Source organism: Corvus brachyrhynchos, unplaced genomic scaffold, assembly GCF_000691975.1.
Source record: "Corvus brachyrhynchos isolate BGI_N302 unplaced genomic scaffold, ASM69197v1 scaffold5, whole genome shotgun sequence".
In the NCBI taxonomy this organism is placed as follows: domain Eukaryota; kingdom Metazoa; phylum Chordata; class Aves; order Passeriformes; family Corvidae; genus Corvus; species Corvus brachyrhynchos.
Window position 1 is genome coordinate 12,956,245 of NW_008238321.1, and position 15,497 is coordinate 12,971,741.

Sequence of the window (15,497 nt, forward strand, 5' to 3'; positions counted from 1 at the left end):
ATCAAATTCCTGTCTCAGATGGGCAATGCTGAAGGCTCACAGCTTTGCCTATTTATTTTCCCAGTATGGACATTTGCTGACACAAAGGAAAACACATAAGGGTAACACCACAGCACAAGTGCCGTGTCAGAGGATGGCCTGTTTGCTGTCAGCCTCGACTGACTTAAATCTCATCTCTTTCTTTCCCTGGTGGGTTCAAGAAGCTGGCAAGGCTCATATTCTGCTGAGTAAAAAGTAACCTGGTAGGAGGTGGGGAGCCTCAGTCACCTCATCAGCACAGAAAGAAGCAACATAGATTTGAGATATTTCCTCCTGAAATCCTACCCTCAGTAGGAAGGGAAGCACGGAGCTCTCTATTTTAGGTATTTGTTTTCTTGCTTTTAAATCCCATTTGGGGTTTTTTTAATTGCTGTATCTTTAACACTGTTGCTCATGCTAATCAAAAACACTTGTTCTTGGAGTGTGACAGCCATCTAATAAAGAGAGAAATTTAGAAATTAAGCTGTACCATCTATAAAGAAATTGTAAAACTCAGTATTAATGATCCATTTCAATCTTAAACAATAGTTTTGTGCATCATTGATTAATCAAATATATGTAATATTCATTGTTACTTTTGACAGAAAAAATAAGTAACATGCAATGCTATCTTTATCCAGAGGGCCTTACTCTCTTTTCCCACAGAATTCAGCCATTTGCCCATATTTAGCTCATCAGGCAAATGAATTAATCATTTTTCCACTATTGTGCCTGCAAAAAAGAAGAATAAACACTGAGTCTTGAAAGACTTCTAGTAAGTCAACATATTATGTTAGTCCCATCCTGCATTTATTCTCTACATTAACATAAATTAATGAAAGATGCAACAAGCAGCTTTAACTGACATTTTCAGTAATTTGGACAGGGCCAGTCCAACCAGTACTGAAGTCTTAAGAGCACAAACTCAAACCTTAGATGTGCAGAGTAAGTGATACCTAAGCATTCCACCCAGAAGAGAACAGCAGGCAGGCCTGACCCGAATGCACCATTTCTGCACTGAGTGCTGCTGTCCAAAGGAGAACCTCTCTGTCCTCCAGAGCTCTGCTCACCAGCAGGGCAGAGCCATCTCCCCAGGGCTGTGGGGAAGGGCTGGGAGCACTGCAGAGGTGCCAGGTACAGCCCCTGAACAGCGTCTCTACAAACCCTCTGGGCAGTGCCCACGGACACAGACCTGTCCCCCTGTCCTGCTTCATGCTCCTGGCTCTGGGCATTGCAGAGACCACACTCATTTTTCTGCTTGGGCCTGTGGATCTGATTATTGGTTTCTATAAACAGTTGAAGATACTGATTTCTTGGCATTCAGTTCTGCTTTAAAAAATTCTGTCATGCTTTAGTTTTCCCTGTTTTCTCAAAGAGCACAACTTCCCTGCCAAGTGAGAAACTTCAAGCTGCAGTTTTTGTTAGGAATTAACACTTCAACAGTAGAATAAACCTCAAAACATGGGACTCATAGTCACAAGTGTGATGCAGAAGGCAAAGAAAAGACAATCTTGAGAAGAGACACTGGGCAAATCCTAGATTTAGAAGCAAACATTAAATTAGCAAGAATTAACACTTTCCTTTTTTTCTTTTTATTAACAGCAGTTCCAATGTTTAAGTTCAATCATCAGTCAGTCTCACAGTTCAGAGATGAGAGTATCTGCAACTCCTTTGAGGCACATGGATATGTGCATTTCTTCCTCATACATTCCCCAAAGTAGCAATAACTTTCTTAACATTCACTAGCTTAAAATAAAAATGTACTGAAAACGTACAATTTATTGTAAGTCTTAGAACACCTTGTCTTTTCCCCATATATTTCATCACAGCAGTATCAAATTCAAAGTCATTAAGTAGAGAGCATGATAATTTATTAGAGCTTCATCTCAAGCTCTATACATAATGCCTTTTCAACATTCTACATTCTTATTACGGTCCTGACAAAATTTCCCTCTGAGACATTAGAATCATCACTGAATTAAGTTATAAGTATTTAGGCCCAAACTCTTGCAAAGCGCAACAAAAACAGTGTAAAACCTTCAGCATCCAAATTTCTAAGAATAGTAGGGTTTGTAAGCCTAAACATTTAAATGTAAGGGGACTTTTATTTCAAGTACTGTAAAAGAGAAACATTGCCACTTACTGGCAGTACCAATGTCTTTGCAATATTTGTAGGCATTTATGTGCATCTTCAAATGCTCTGTTAACCTTTATAGTATTTGTCAATAAAAAGCCCCATTAACATTTAAACTGTGTATGTCCAACTACCTACTTCAAGCAGGAATCAAAAGATAGCCTGTAAGAAACAGTTATTTATTACAGACTACATTATTGGGACTGCACACATTGGAGATTTTAAAAAGCTCACATTCCTTATAGTTAAAAAAACCAAAAGGTAAAAAATGGTAAAAAAAAAAATCAGTCATTAATTGGGAAAAAGACTGAGCATGGCCTGAGCTGGAGATGTGACCATCATGGGTGAATGGGTATCACCAAAAACACAGAACAGCTTTGGAAAGAGTAGTGCAGCCAGCTGGAGCCACCTCAGGAATTCTGGAGCTCTACAGAGATCACACTGGATAGGAAACTAAACTTGAAACACTGCTTTTGCAGTAGGAACATCAGAACTTACCTGATACTAACAACTAACCTTACATGACATTGAGAATTTGTCTTCATCAGACAAAAACTTAATCAAAGATAACATTATCACTGGACAAGAACTGAAATCAGACAGACTCTTCAATCAAACTGCTGAACTGGAAGTGACAATGATATAATTCACCAGTCCAGCTATGTCCCCTAAAATTTTGTTTCAAGCAACACTGATTTAGTAAAATCCCTGTGTGCTACTTCTGTGAAGTGAATATTTCAAAAAGTAAGGAAAAATAATCCCAGAATCTAGAGACTGAAACTGAAATCATGTAGTCTACTACCACTGCTTTTATAAATCATTAATAAGGACAGCATGACCTGCTCCAATGAAAAGAAAAAAAATCATTAATTGTCTTCAAGTATGAGAGATGCACTCACAGTGACAGCGGAGGCATTCATTTAATCACTTTACAACAAGGAAATCTATAGACTCCATAGAAAATTTACAACCAAAATGGAGCTAAGGTGACAAATGGTGCTCATGTAGCAAAAATGAAAATGTCAAGTCTGCAAATTCAACAGAAATGTGTTTTAGTGGCTTTGCCTCCTCAGGCTCCAGTTTGACAGAGCACCACTTCATACAATCCTTCCTTTCATCTCATGTCCGTCTCGCCTTCTGTTTCTTTGTTTGTCTCTTTGCATCCTCTGAGCTCCCAGTGTCAGAGCCTGTCTGTCCAAGAGCACGGACGCCCTGCAGTCGAGCTGTCAGCTGGAGCAGTAAGGGAATAAGCTGGGGAAAAATAAAAGGGGAGCAAATCGTGCTTACAATGGTCTGAATGGTATCGTTCTTTAGACATGTGGCCCCTAACAAACAGATTCTATTGCATGGATGGCACATCTACAAAGACATCGGAATATGGCAGCAAATCTCAGGGAGGAATCAAACCAAACTTCTGGGAATTTCTGATAATCAAAACCTAAAGTGATTGTTTGAGAGGAAATCAAACTGCACACACAAATTTAATTTCTCTTCTTGGTAGAACAGAAATCCAGTCATATGAGGAAAGACTACAAGAGCACAGCTTGTCAACAAAGACAGAGGGATTTATACAGCAGGTATTTGTATTCCTCTTGAGAGCTTTTGAACGAGGGAGGGTATAAAGCTAGAGACCAGACTTGAAGACTTGCAAGACTTTTTCCAGTCTGATTGCTCCTGAAGCCAATAAAATAATTATTTTCATTCCTATTATCACTGAATCTGGTTATCTGAATTTTAATGATGCTGTATTGTTTTTTTCTCAGACCGATCAAATGAGAAGCCAAAATTCCACCATGGCACAGGAACTCACCTTCATGCTAAGCTTTTTTTAAAGGAAGGTAATTGTCCAAAACCATGGATACATTTTGGCTTTTCTTACAATATGTCACATAAGGGGACTGTGACTGCATCCCTCCCTGGATAACAACCCAACAAAGCCTCAGTTAGCACAGTACAGCATATTCATTGATAGGACAGTAATATTTGGGTAAGAGCAAAGCCACCCTGACCCACCTTATCGTGGTTGTAACCAGCCAACAGCAGGAGCAGCGTCAGCGGTAACGCGATGTAAGAGCCTTGGGCAATATCTTGTTCAGGCAGCTTTCTCTGGAAACAGTGCACATCATGCATTTTATTTTTTTTAAACAGTTGACTATGAAATCCCTCAGCTCTAAGGCACTCTAAGGATCATGAGGCACATCCAGCCCTTCTCATTTGAATTCCTTCCAAGTGCTGTTCTAGGATTTACTTTGCCTTCCACTTCAAAGCCATCCTCTGGGTCACTCATGCATGCCCCCTTCCTGAGGTGTGCTGCTTTGTAAAGCCAATTCACTGATGGTCAGTCTCCACTGACAGTCAGCCTGGTGTGCTTTGCTTTACCTGTCCCATGCTGCCCACACCTCTAGGACCCCACTACAGCAGCCATGCCAGCACAGAACCTTTCAGGAACATCTGCACCCTTCATTTCCAACTGCTGTTTCATGTTTCCCTCCTGTTCCACTGGCAACTGAACACACAGCAAATCCAAATTAATTGTCACTTTAATGCCACTCATAAACCTCTTTATATTTACACTGATAGAAAGCCAAGAGCACAAAATACATGCAGGTTGTGAAGTATTTAGTACTTACAGTGGGACTGAAGACCAGTGTAATGTGTTTATGATATCCAATGGCAGTGAAAGAAACTTGAGGCAAGGTGTAGTCATACTGTGATTTAGACAATGTAGAATCCAGGAGCACCACGTAATTCTGTGGGTAAAAAATACACTCAGGCTACAGCATCAGGAGCAGTCTGAGACAAAATCACATTTAAAGGCAAAGGTCAGTCGAACATGCTTCAAATCTTCCAAGACACTGGTTAGTCCAGCATGAATACAGCTCTGCAGGCACACCACAAATTACACTTCAGTGTCCTTAGAGGAAAAAATATAAAGTGATCTAAGCTAATTTTCCAGCAATATTCTTACCTCTCCATCTCGCAGTAGTGGTGGGAAATGAAAAAACAGGGATAGGCCTAAGTTGACTGTATGAATTGGGTTGTCAAGATTTTCACTTTTGTAGAGCTTCACCTGTAAATGAAGGAAGAAAGCACAAACCAAGTATTTCCAAGCCTGCACCACAATATGTATTGCAGACATCCCACATCTTCAGGGATAAAAGCACTTCAAAATTCATCATGTGTTTATAAAAACAGAAAGTTGTCAAGTAAGAACACCTGGAAATGTCCTAATCTGGGATGTGAAAAGTCACAGAAACAGTCTTTTTACAGAACTTGAAATAACTTAGGAACGACTGTTGTCTGACATTTCCACATACCTAGTGTATGAAAAGCAGTCTGTGCTGTGGATCACAAAACTGCTCTCACTTGTGTCTGTATCCAACCTTAGCACACCTTAGCACACTGGAGGCCAGGGTGACGACGGGCACCCATCAACAGCTCACGTGCAGTACATGCAACACAAGACCCCACCTAATATGAAGCAAGCACAGGCTTGGATAACTTCCGCATAATCAAATTTTGACATCAATTCCTATTGCTTAGGCTGAACTGCAAGGGTATAAATCTCCCCAGAAAGATGGGACACATGCCCAGGGGCTCTTCAGTAAGGTGATACATTTTGCCTTCACACCTGCTCTGAGTGTTGGATCCTTTGGATGTCTCCCAAAAAACCCAACAGCACAGCAATGAGATCTTGACAGGTGAGATGCAAAACAAGCCAGTGTGAAAGAAATCCAAGCTCTGCATTTATATTTGTAGGTAACATTTCAAGGAACTTTTAAATCTGCGAAATGATACTGTAACTCCTACTCCATCAACACCTCCTGCAGACACTTCAGCATTTGCACCCTAAGCCAAAAGGATCAGAGGTTTTTAGCAAGTTTTTTCAGATCATAGTGCAATGTTTTGAATTTTGAAAATTTCAGCTTTCCTATTTGTCTCATACTGTCTATTATTATGTACTTTTAAATTCACATGTCCTGTGGTATCACTGAATTCACATGGTATCTTCAGGTTTTGACATACAGGACAAAAATTTCAGGTGTTTCAGGAATTAATGCAGTCTCTAATACAAAGGACTCATTTCACCCTTGCTGCCTTGATCCCTCTACAGACAGAGCATCCCTAATCAGGGAAGCAGATCCCAAAATGCACAGGCCAACCAGAGAAGGTGTTTCTTAAACACATTCCCATGAAAAATGGAGACATTAAAGCAAAGCAGTCAGGAACACTGTAATCTTCAATTTATCTGGAATTCAAATTCACCTTCACTAAACTATTAGTTCTAATTTGAATTAAAAGTGTGCTCTGGCTACTGAACCACTTCCAGTGACCCCGCAAAAAAAATCATTGTGAAAGCAATAACAAATACACTTGACCAAGAAGAAAGCCTTGAACTTACACATAATGTGGAGAGATATTCAGAAGCTGTAATTACATTTCCACTTAAATCAAACTGATTAATTTGCCGGAACGCTATAATATTAACGTCATCAATGTCACTGTTCCCAACCTGCAATGGAAAACAGCCTCGGGTTTTTACCAGGAGAGGAACAGTTAACAAAGGACAGTAACACAACCATTAACACAACACAAATATTGCTGATCATTTTAAATAAAAAGTGAATTTTGTTCTGTACTAAACACATGGAAACTTGAAAGCTTTCCCATTGCAAGTTCCTGCTCTCCAGAGTGCACCGCTTGCAATTGCAGACTTGGGCATTATCAGCATGAGGCTCATGACATTAAGCTAAACTAAAAATGGAAGTATCAAAAGCACACACTATTCTAGAAAAGGCTGAGGTACATCCACAGGGCTGCCTGATCTCAGAACACTGGTCTCAGTATTTTGCATCTGTGCTGAGAGATGCACAGAGATGTTTCTACAGTTGATTAATGTGGAATATTTAACAAAATTCCACCAGTTTTCAATCCAAAATTATTACATTTTATAAAAATAAAACTGCTAGTCCAAATTACAATTTCACCAACATCAAGACTGCATGATTTGGACCCAATAACACATAACAATATCTCTCAGTCCATAACTAAATATAACAATAGGAGAATATGACAATTTATGATATCCTGAAGTTACTACTGCGTTGTTCCATATTGTAAAGAAATGTTGAAAGGTATTCCATACATTTATTCTCTTGTTTCTGGATGCATAGTTTTCATAACTGTGAAAGAATCCTTTTCACTTGTTTACTGTTTGGGCTTTATCTCACTTCAGTTTTGAGCTATGGTGCTGACACACAATATGGGACCTGTTTTTAAGGAGATGACTTGCTGAAAGGCACTTGTCTAAACAGAATGCATTCACTACATTGCTGCTGATAGAACAGACAGAACGCCTAGACAGATCCATTTCATATTTAAGTGATGCTACAAAAAAAGAGAAAAAATCACCTCAATTGCCCGATGCTGTGGTAAAGCTCTTTCAATGTGATCATTGCCTTCAGCTTTGAGTTGGACATGATACACACAGCCAGGCTGAAAGCAACGTTCAGATGATCAATCCCAACACTGAATAATACATACTTTAATTTTAGAGAGCAATAAGAGAATTTTCTAACACTCCATTCAAGATACGCCACCCAAACAGATTTAACTCTATGCAGTTACATAAAGTTTTACTTATCTCAAATACAAAATTCAACTCAATAGCACTATTAGGAGTGTTTACTGTCAGAAAATAAGAAAAGGCTATACAGAACTTTCATTAGTTTGTTACATCACAGAATTAAAAGAAATCATCTGCTGTGATGAAGGAAAACACAGGATTAAAACCTGACCAAACATTGCCTTCTACTTCAGCAAATTGTTGACTCCTTACACAATGGTGCCATAAATTCAGCTTCCCCATTCCCTGAAGAACAGTTTACTTCACATACATGCTGTGCAATCAACATCATACCCACAGCCAGTATCCTGCTAAAAATAGGCTGTTGATACCTTCACAAGAGAAACTAAACACTTCCCCGAATTCTTTTGCCTATGAAAATTCCCTGCTGGTCACCCAAGCACTGACCAGGGGCTGTGTCATGTCACAGCAACTGCTCAGTGTTTGTGGAGGCCATCACAGTATGCTGCCAGCAAGTTCACAGACATACACAAGTTTTCCCCCTTTTATCAGACTGAATGTTCTCTACATGACCATGTCTCTTCACACAGAGAGACTCAAGGGAGTCTCAGTAAGCAAACATGATGGGAAAACAGAAACCAGTGGCTACTGAAAAGAACCCATTTCATTGCTCCATCATCAACTGACAGAAAAGTAAATGACAGAAAGCCTCCTACTCCTTACCCGAAGGCCACGGAGCCTGAATTTGCCCTCTTCATCAGTTATTGTGTCCTCTCCATAGATGCTGCAATCCTTCTGTCCCACAGCTTCCACTGAGACTCCCTGCTCAGGCTCTCCATTCAAAGAGGAAACTGTGCCGTAACAGCTAGAGGTGTACAAAGAACCAGTTGCTACAGAGGTGCAGATGCTGTTTTAATGCATATTTTGAAGACATTTTATTCTTACAACTGATGAAAAAATACTTACTGTATTTACCATAGCATGGAGAAGAAAAGGGGTGTTTATAATGTGTGTGTAAAACAGTTTAAATCATCAGAATTCGCTGCAGTTCAGAGTACAACTTTAAGAATCCAAGTTCCCTAAACTCCATGGACAGCAGCTTGCTCTTACCCCTCCAGGTAAGGAAAGCAAGGATCTTCAAGTCAGATACCTGAATTGGTCTACACCATACCTAGAATAGTCCTCTCCCACGGGAGGCAGCACAAGCCACTTCCAGTGCCACTGAGACAGTGCTTTCATAGCCATGTTTGTTCCTACAGCTCTGCCATCTGGGCTTAGCTATATATCCACATCCATGAAAAAAAGGCCAAAAGAAGTACTTATACACAGCATAATTAAGTTAAATTGAGACTTGAAAAGTCTCTTCCAAACCTGCAAGAACAGAGGTGTGCTGGGAGGAAACATGTATTTGGCACAACACATCCTGACACAGCCCATAGCATTTTCCGTGGCATTCCAGCTCCACTGACCTGTAAGCTGTTCTGTAACCAGTTATCTGGATTTTGAGATTTTGTCCTTCCTGCACTTCAATCATTTGTGATGACGGTTCAAAGCGAAATTCTTTCATCATGGGTTTAAAATAATACTGCCCTGGGCTCTGCAAAGAGGCACAAAATAAGATGTTTACTCATAGTGGTGCAAAAACTCACCAACTCCAAACAAATATGTTTTGCAAGAGCTCTCTGAAGAGCTGAAGTCCTCTGTTCCAACCACAGGTTAAACTGGTCGGAAAACGCGAGCAGTGAAAAACAGGGAGCACATTAGACAATAAACCAATGGAATTCCACCTGGTGACAAAGTGTTAAGAGAGGAAGGAAACTGCAGCCCTAAAACCTCACCACAAGCCCTCAAGGACAGGAAAGTGACCACAAAAGAAGGATGTCTGCAAGGAAACTACTCAAGCATGTCAACACACATACAGATCAATAATGTAATTAGATTTTCTTCCCCTAAAGACTCTCCAATGATCATCAACAAATTGGCTTGTTTCATGTTTACAGACTGCAAATTAGTAACTGAGATCAATCAACATCATCTACGACCTGTTGGGGAGAAATCTCTTGCCATGTTAGATTTCCCATTTTTCACTTGCTAAGATTTTAGTGCTGTTTATTCTCAGGAATCTACATCTCTCATCGTGGGTTAGGTTTCAAAGGACACCTGCCACTCAAGAGAGCCCTATTTGGGAGGGCAAAGTAACACAGCCCTGCACAGAGCCACGTTCAGATGAATCATTCCAACTTACCAGATTGGAAAAAGTCAACATGCCATTATCCTGTGTGAGGAGGTTGGACCGAAACACCCCTCCACTGAGAGACAAGAGAACTCCAGCAAGAGCCTGGTCATCCTCTGATTTGATCTGTTTTTGAAAAATCAGCAATTTTACGTGTAAGTGAGGGTTTCTTTATGGAGAAGGGTTCAGTTGAGAAGCCCCTTGCAGAGCCCAGGTGGGCCAGCTCTGAGCACTCAGCTGCAAGCAGAACTAACCACATCTGTACTGCCCCTCCTGCCAGACCACAGGGCTGCAGAACCCTCTGCTCCCAATCCCAGTCACAGCCCGTGGCACACCATGTGCCACCACAGCTGCCATTCTCTACCACTTCATAGAACACACTGGAGGGCCAGAACAAAGAATCCCAAAGTCTGGAACCAGGCACTAGTTGAAGTAGACTACACCTACACCTTGAGGGATAAAATTCATCAAAAGAGGGTGGTCTAACTCCACAAAAGCAAATAAAGCCAGTCTTTTGGACTGCAGGTCCTAACTTCTACTCTGTAAACCTTGCAAAGTTATCTTCTGCATGGCAAGTCATGGTCTACAACTGAGCTCATCCACTGAGGTTTGTCTCCTCACAACAAAGATTATTATCCAAGTAATAATAAATTATCCCAAAATCCCACACCCACTTGTCTTTGGAAGACATGGATTAACTTTTTGCCTGTCCAGCTCTAACTGCACACACTATTCATTTAGAACCCAAAGTGTTCAGAACATTACCTCAAATGTCACCCCAGCAAGAGCAAAAGCTTTGAAGTCTCCAACTGTTCCTTCTACTGCAGTCAAAACAAAACCTTCCTTCTGAGCAGTGATTGTGTATTCCAAGTCACTGTGGAGTGGCCCAACACTTCAAATAAAAGGAATACAGAACTTGTTTCAGAAAAAACACTTGGATATCACACACACACTGTCAAGTAACCACTGCATTTCAACTAAAGAATCCAAAGGTTCAAAACAAATCTGTTCATTACCTGTAAGTGCCTTTGTCATCAGTGAAAACTGTGATAAGTGGGGAAGTTGCTCCTTTCTCATTAATGACAATCTCAACACCTTCCAGTTCAGGATGAATTCGCCCTTCCAGAAATAAGCCTGCTTTTCCATGAATCTCTATCAGCTTCCCAGGACAACTCTCTTGGCCATTGTGAAGGGGATTTAAGACAAAGAAAAAAGTCAAAAATACACTTGACACTGTGATTTACAACAGGAGTTTAACTACTTCCAAAGCGATCAGCTGGTGGCCTTTTACCTTAGAACAAGAGATCAATCCACACAATTGCATGGCCTCTCAACACCTCTTAAACATCTGAACAGTACCAAAATGAGTAACTACATTCTGAAGCTATAAGCACATCCCCAAAAAAACCTTATGGATTTCTGAAGTGGTTGGAGGTCTCAGTGAGGTACAAATACTGCAGCCACATGGAGATGATGGCAATGATACTTCCTTCAAGCCAGATTACACTGAGCTTTGACCACATTTTCTGAGTTCAAATTCAGGTCAGTGTATGTCATGTTTAATGACATTAAGCAAAAATTTATTTCCTTCCCTCAAATGCATTTAGAACATGCAAACAAAGAGGCACATGAAAAGAGGCACTTAACATTTCCCAGTGATTTCAAACAAAGTATGTTCACTTAAGAACCTGAGGACAAGATGGACACTGAACCTAACAAGTAGCATCATTAACTGATGATAACCCTGACAGTTTGGTAACAAATTCCAAGTAGAAACCTTGTTTTTGCACAACTCTTTTTCTAGGTGATGGTACTATGAACAATTCTGGGAATCTGATGTAATACCCAGAAACCTAGCCTTCCTCTTGTGCCAGGTGGTTTTTCAGCACTTGGAAGAATATTCTGATGATAATTATACTTGCATCATCTATCAAATAGCTTCCAAATTCCAGAATGAAACTGGCCCAAAGAAATAGCTGCAACTGAAACTTTCCTAACATTACCTTTTTGAGTTATTCATGTGTTTATCTACACAGATACATTTCTACCTTAAAAATCTACTCCTTTCAAACCATAAATTATTTATATTTACCTCCACTAACAACTGCTTCCACATAAGGTGGGTAGAAAAGCAGCTCTTTTGATGATGGTGTTACAGTAATCTTCTCTCCAGACCTGTAAAACACAAGATATAATTAGAAGAAAATTGAATTAGCAGCTCTCATGTAGAACAGAGTACAGCATATTGACGCAAGAATGCATCTAAATACTCCAAGAAAAAAGTATCAACAACCTAAGCAAAATTCTTGCTATGTGGTACTAGGTTTCCATGCAGCTCAGAGTCACCAAAGGCATGGGCACCCAGACAGCAGCTCTGTCCTATGTGGAGCTGTATCACTATTCTGCTTGGCAGAAACACCACACAATAGCACAAAGAATACACCTTGTCCATGGGAGCTTGGTATTACCTTGCCCAGTAGGAAAATTCATATAAGAATGGTCCTTGGAGCTCCTCCACCATTTCTTGCACTGGTGGCTTTGTTCCTTCCTCCTCTTGACCCTTCTTTTCTCTCTCCTGCCGGCGGCTCTCAATTTCTGCCAGCTGCTGCTCCCGACGCAGCTCCTGAACAGATTTCAGGGGCCCCAAAACTAAGGCAGGTTCACTGTCAATGGATGACCTGAAAATATGGAGAAAAAACAAAATCATCTCCTTCCGTATGGAGGGATAACAGCTTGTTGTATCTGCTAATTACTGCCTTTATAACACCACAGACAAGTCCCACCATATTTTTTAAACCCATTTCTTTTCAACTGCCCTGTTCATTCTGGCAAGAGCACAGGAGTGATAAATTTTTAGGCCAAAGGATCAGTTTGCAAGAGTACCTTTAACAAAGCCTTAAACTAAAAAAGAAAGGCTGGAATATCAAACCTGAGAACAAGCTTAATACAGAAAGGATGAGTTATACAAAAGAAAGACTGCTAAGCTTGCTTTTTTCCTGAACTATAAACTTCTGCCTCAGAACCTACCTCTCAGAAGCAGAGAATACAAGGAGAAAATAATTTCTATCACACATAAATACTTCCAAGAGCCAGCAATTCCCAGGAAAAGCTGTGAGTTCTCACCTCTCTGCCCTATACATTTGAACTACTCAGCCATCTTGTCACTGTCCACTGAACAGATTGCTAGATAAGTTCAACCAAGTTCTTAGAATCAGCACAGAACTATGCATTTTGTTTCACTCTCCCTGATCTTGCATCCTCTCTTTTCTAGCATTTTCTTCTAGACTCCAATCATCCTTTATATCTTATCATCTGTCTCTTCTCCAACAGGCTGAATTCTCAGTGAGGAGAGAACCGAAATGATCACAATTACTTTTGCTACAACCACTTTAGATTACCAGGATAGTTCTGTCTCTGCTTCAATCTTCACATACATTCTAGCTTGTCTTTTTTAAGACAAAAATATAGTTACTATTGCTCTATCACACTAAGTTTCATCAAGGCTTTATATTCCTTCTCTGCAGTCCAGACAATACAGAAATATATAAAGGTTTTTTTGGCTGAAAGCCTATTAAAAATCCATACAGGCACACACAATCTCAAGATATTCATAAAAAATTACTACAGTCTTATTTTTAAAACATACCAAGCCATTATCAAAAACTGGTGAGAATCAGCCTTGCTTTTGGTTGAGGTTGTTTGGGGTTTTGTGTTAACTGAAAGTTAATGGATCACAGTCATGGATCTGGCACACAGACTTGTAAAAACAACTGGCTTGCTTTTAAACCCAGAGCTGTCCCCTTTATGTTGATGGCACTTCACAAATTGGACTTCAGCCGAAAAGCTTGAGGCAGGATTGATCAGAGATATCTGTGGCAACTGAGCTGCCTTCAAAGCACTTGCCAACCCTCCAAAAACCCAACAAGCTGGGAATGTTGGTACAATATTCACCTCCCCACTAAGTTGTTTTTAAAATCCTAATGGCTCTCTGCTGTCTCAATGTCTCCTTTCCAGCTGCTGGAGTTGCCCAGCAGTTGCAGTGATAGGGTCATTAATCTTTGAGAACTCAAGGCAATGCTCTGTAGGTAATGTTCTCTGAAAAGATGTTTTCTGCACTCAAAAAAGTTTGAGAACTCATAGTCTAGAACAAGTAGACACCAGCAGAGTATCAGTAAAACACTCATCATTATCAGACACTTTCAGGCAGATTTGGCACCTCATACAATTAAAGCTGTTCACAAATCAGTGCTCCCTAGTGAGCTGTCTGTTCAGCTAAACACAAATTGGTGCATTAGTATGTAATCACTCTGCATGCTTTTCCTTTTATAACCCTCTTCACACCAGTAACAATGCTCTAAAGCAGCAGATTCTCATTCTGGGGAAAGAGAAAAGGAAAAAAATAGATGCCAGTGCCTAAAGAGCTCAGACCTAAGCTAAAACAACACCCTCTCAATTCTGAAACATCAGCTCATTAAAGTATACAAAAACTCAGAAAATAATTTCTTTTTACCATGACACAAAAGAAGGGAGGGGCAATGTTGAAATGATGAGACAATGCTCAAAATGAGGGCTGGATTTATCTCTCTCCAAAGAACTCAAAGCACATCTTAGCATAAAAACCTCTCGCAGCCTAGGCTAGGATGCCATCCCCTTAGAAAGCAGCCACTGCAGCAGTAAAACTGGAGTAAAGCTTTATGAGATAAATGTATTTTTCTTCCACTTTTTATAGCCTCACAATTTCTTTGTCCTTACTTAATGGTAACAGTCACATCCATCAGTTTATCAGTTACGATCGTGCCAAGGACATGGTGTCGAACTGCAGTGAGTGTCAGGATACTGGGAGATGACCTGAAAATCAAAGGAACAGAGACATGAATTCAAGGTCCCCTTCCTAAATAAGCAAATCTTATTTAGCAGAGTCTGCACTCTCACCCCTGAGATTGAAATGCTTTATAAAAGACAGTACAGGAATTACTCAGCAAAGCTGTAGCGCTGGGATGGTCATCTACTGGAAAGGGAGCTTTTCCCAATTTGAGCCCCAAAGCAATTCCTTCCTTGGTGCCTTCTGCTTCCTCTCGAGCTAAAGCTGATTTGGTTGATTTCATATGTTGAAGTGTCATTAAACACGTCACCGGACCATAACCTATAAATAACTAATTAAACTTGGCTGACTGAGGAAGATCAGCATTGCTTACTTGTGGTAAGGGTGAACATTTATTCAGCTTGCAGGAAATGGGGTGAGCAGAATCACCAGAAGGTCATGGCACCAGTGACATGCAATAGTGGTAAGTGCCTCTCAGTAATCTTACTACCCTATCTTTTGCATTTCAGCTCTCAGAAGTGACCAACGGTTTTCAGTGAAATAACTCTTCTCTGTTACAAAGCAAACCCAACGCTAAACAGACAGAAGGCTGACAAAAATACCCATCTAAAGTAACTACAGCATCTTTAAAGCCTATCATTATTTGATTGTTATTATTTTTAAGATAGGAAGGGCAAGAAAACACATGTGATACACCTTGCTA

The 15,497-nt window shown here is 40.2% G+C and overlaps 1 protein-coding gene across 1 annotated transcript in view; it reads right to left on the reverse strand.

Moving 5' to 3' along the window:
- Nucleotides 1-1,587: 1,587 nt before the first annotated feature.
- LOC103615637 (nodal modulator 1) overlaps nt 1,588-15,497 on the reverse strand; it is a 24,348-nt gene continuing 10,438 nt past the window's right edge. Inside the window, exons 17-30 of the mRNA XM_017734223.1 lie at nt 14,725-14,820; nt 12,441-12,650; nt 12,065-12,147; nt 10,989-11,148; nt 10,738-10,864; nt 9,985-10,098; nt 9,209-9,336; nt 8,463-8,604; nt 7,565-7,648; nt 6,555-6,665; nt 5,121-5,222; nt 4,783-4,902; nt 4,166-4,258; nt 1,588-3,403 (exon numbers count right to left, since the gene is read on the reverse strand). Coding sequence (XP_017589712.1) covers nt 3,272-3,403; nt 4,166-4,258; nt 4,783-4,902; nt 5,121-5,222; nt 6,555-6,665; nt 7,565-7,648; nt 8,463-8,604; nt 9,209-9,336; nt 9,985-10,098; nt 10,738-10,864; nt 10,989-11,148; nt 12,065-12,147; nt 12,441-12,650; nt 14,725-14,820 — 1,702 coding nt within the window. The 3' untranslated portion in view covers nt 1,588-3,271. The remainder of the gene's footprint in view (nt 3,404-4,165; nt 4,259-4,782; nt 4,903-5,120; nt 5,223-6,554; nt 6,666-7,564; nt 7,649-8,462; nt 8,605-9,208; nt 9,337-9,984; nt 10,099-10,737; nt 10,865-10,988; nt 11,149-12,064; nt 12,148-12,440; nt 12,651-14,724; nt 14,821-15,497) is intronic.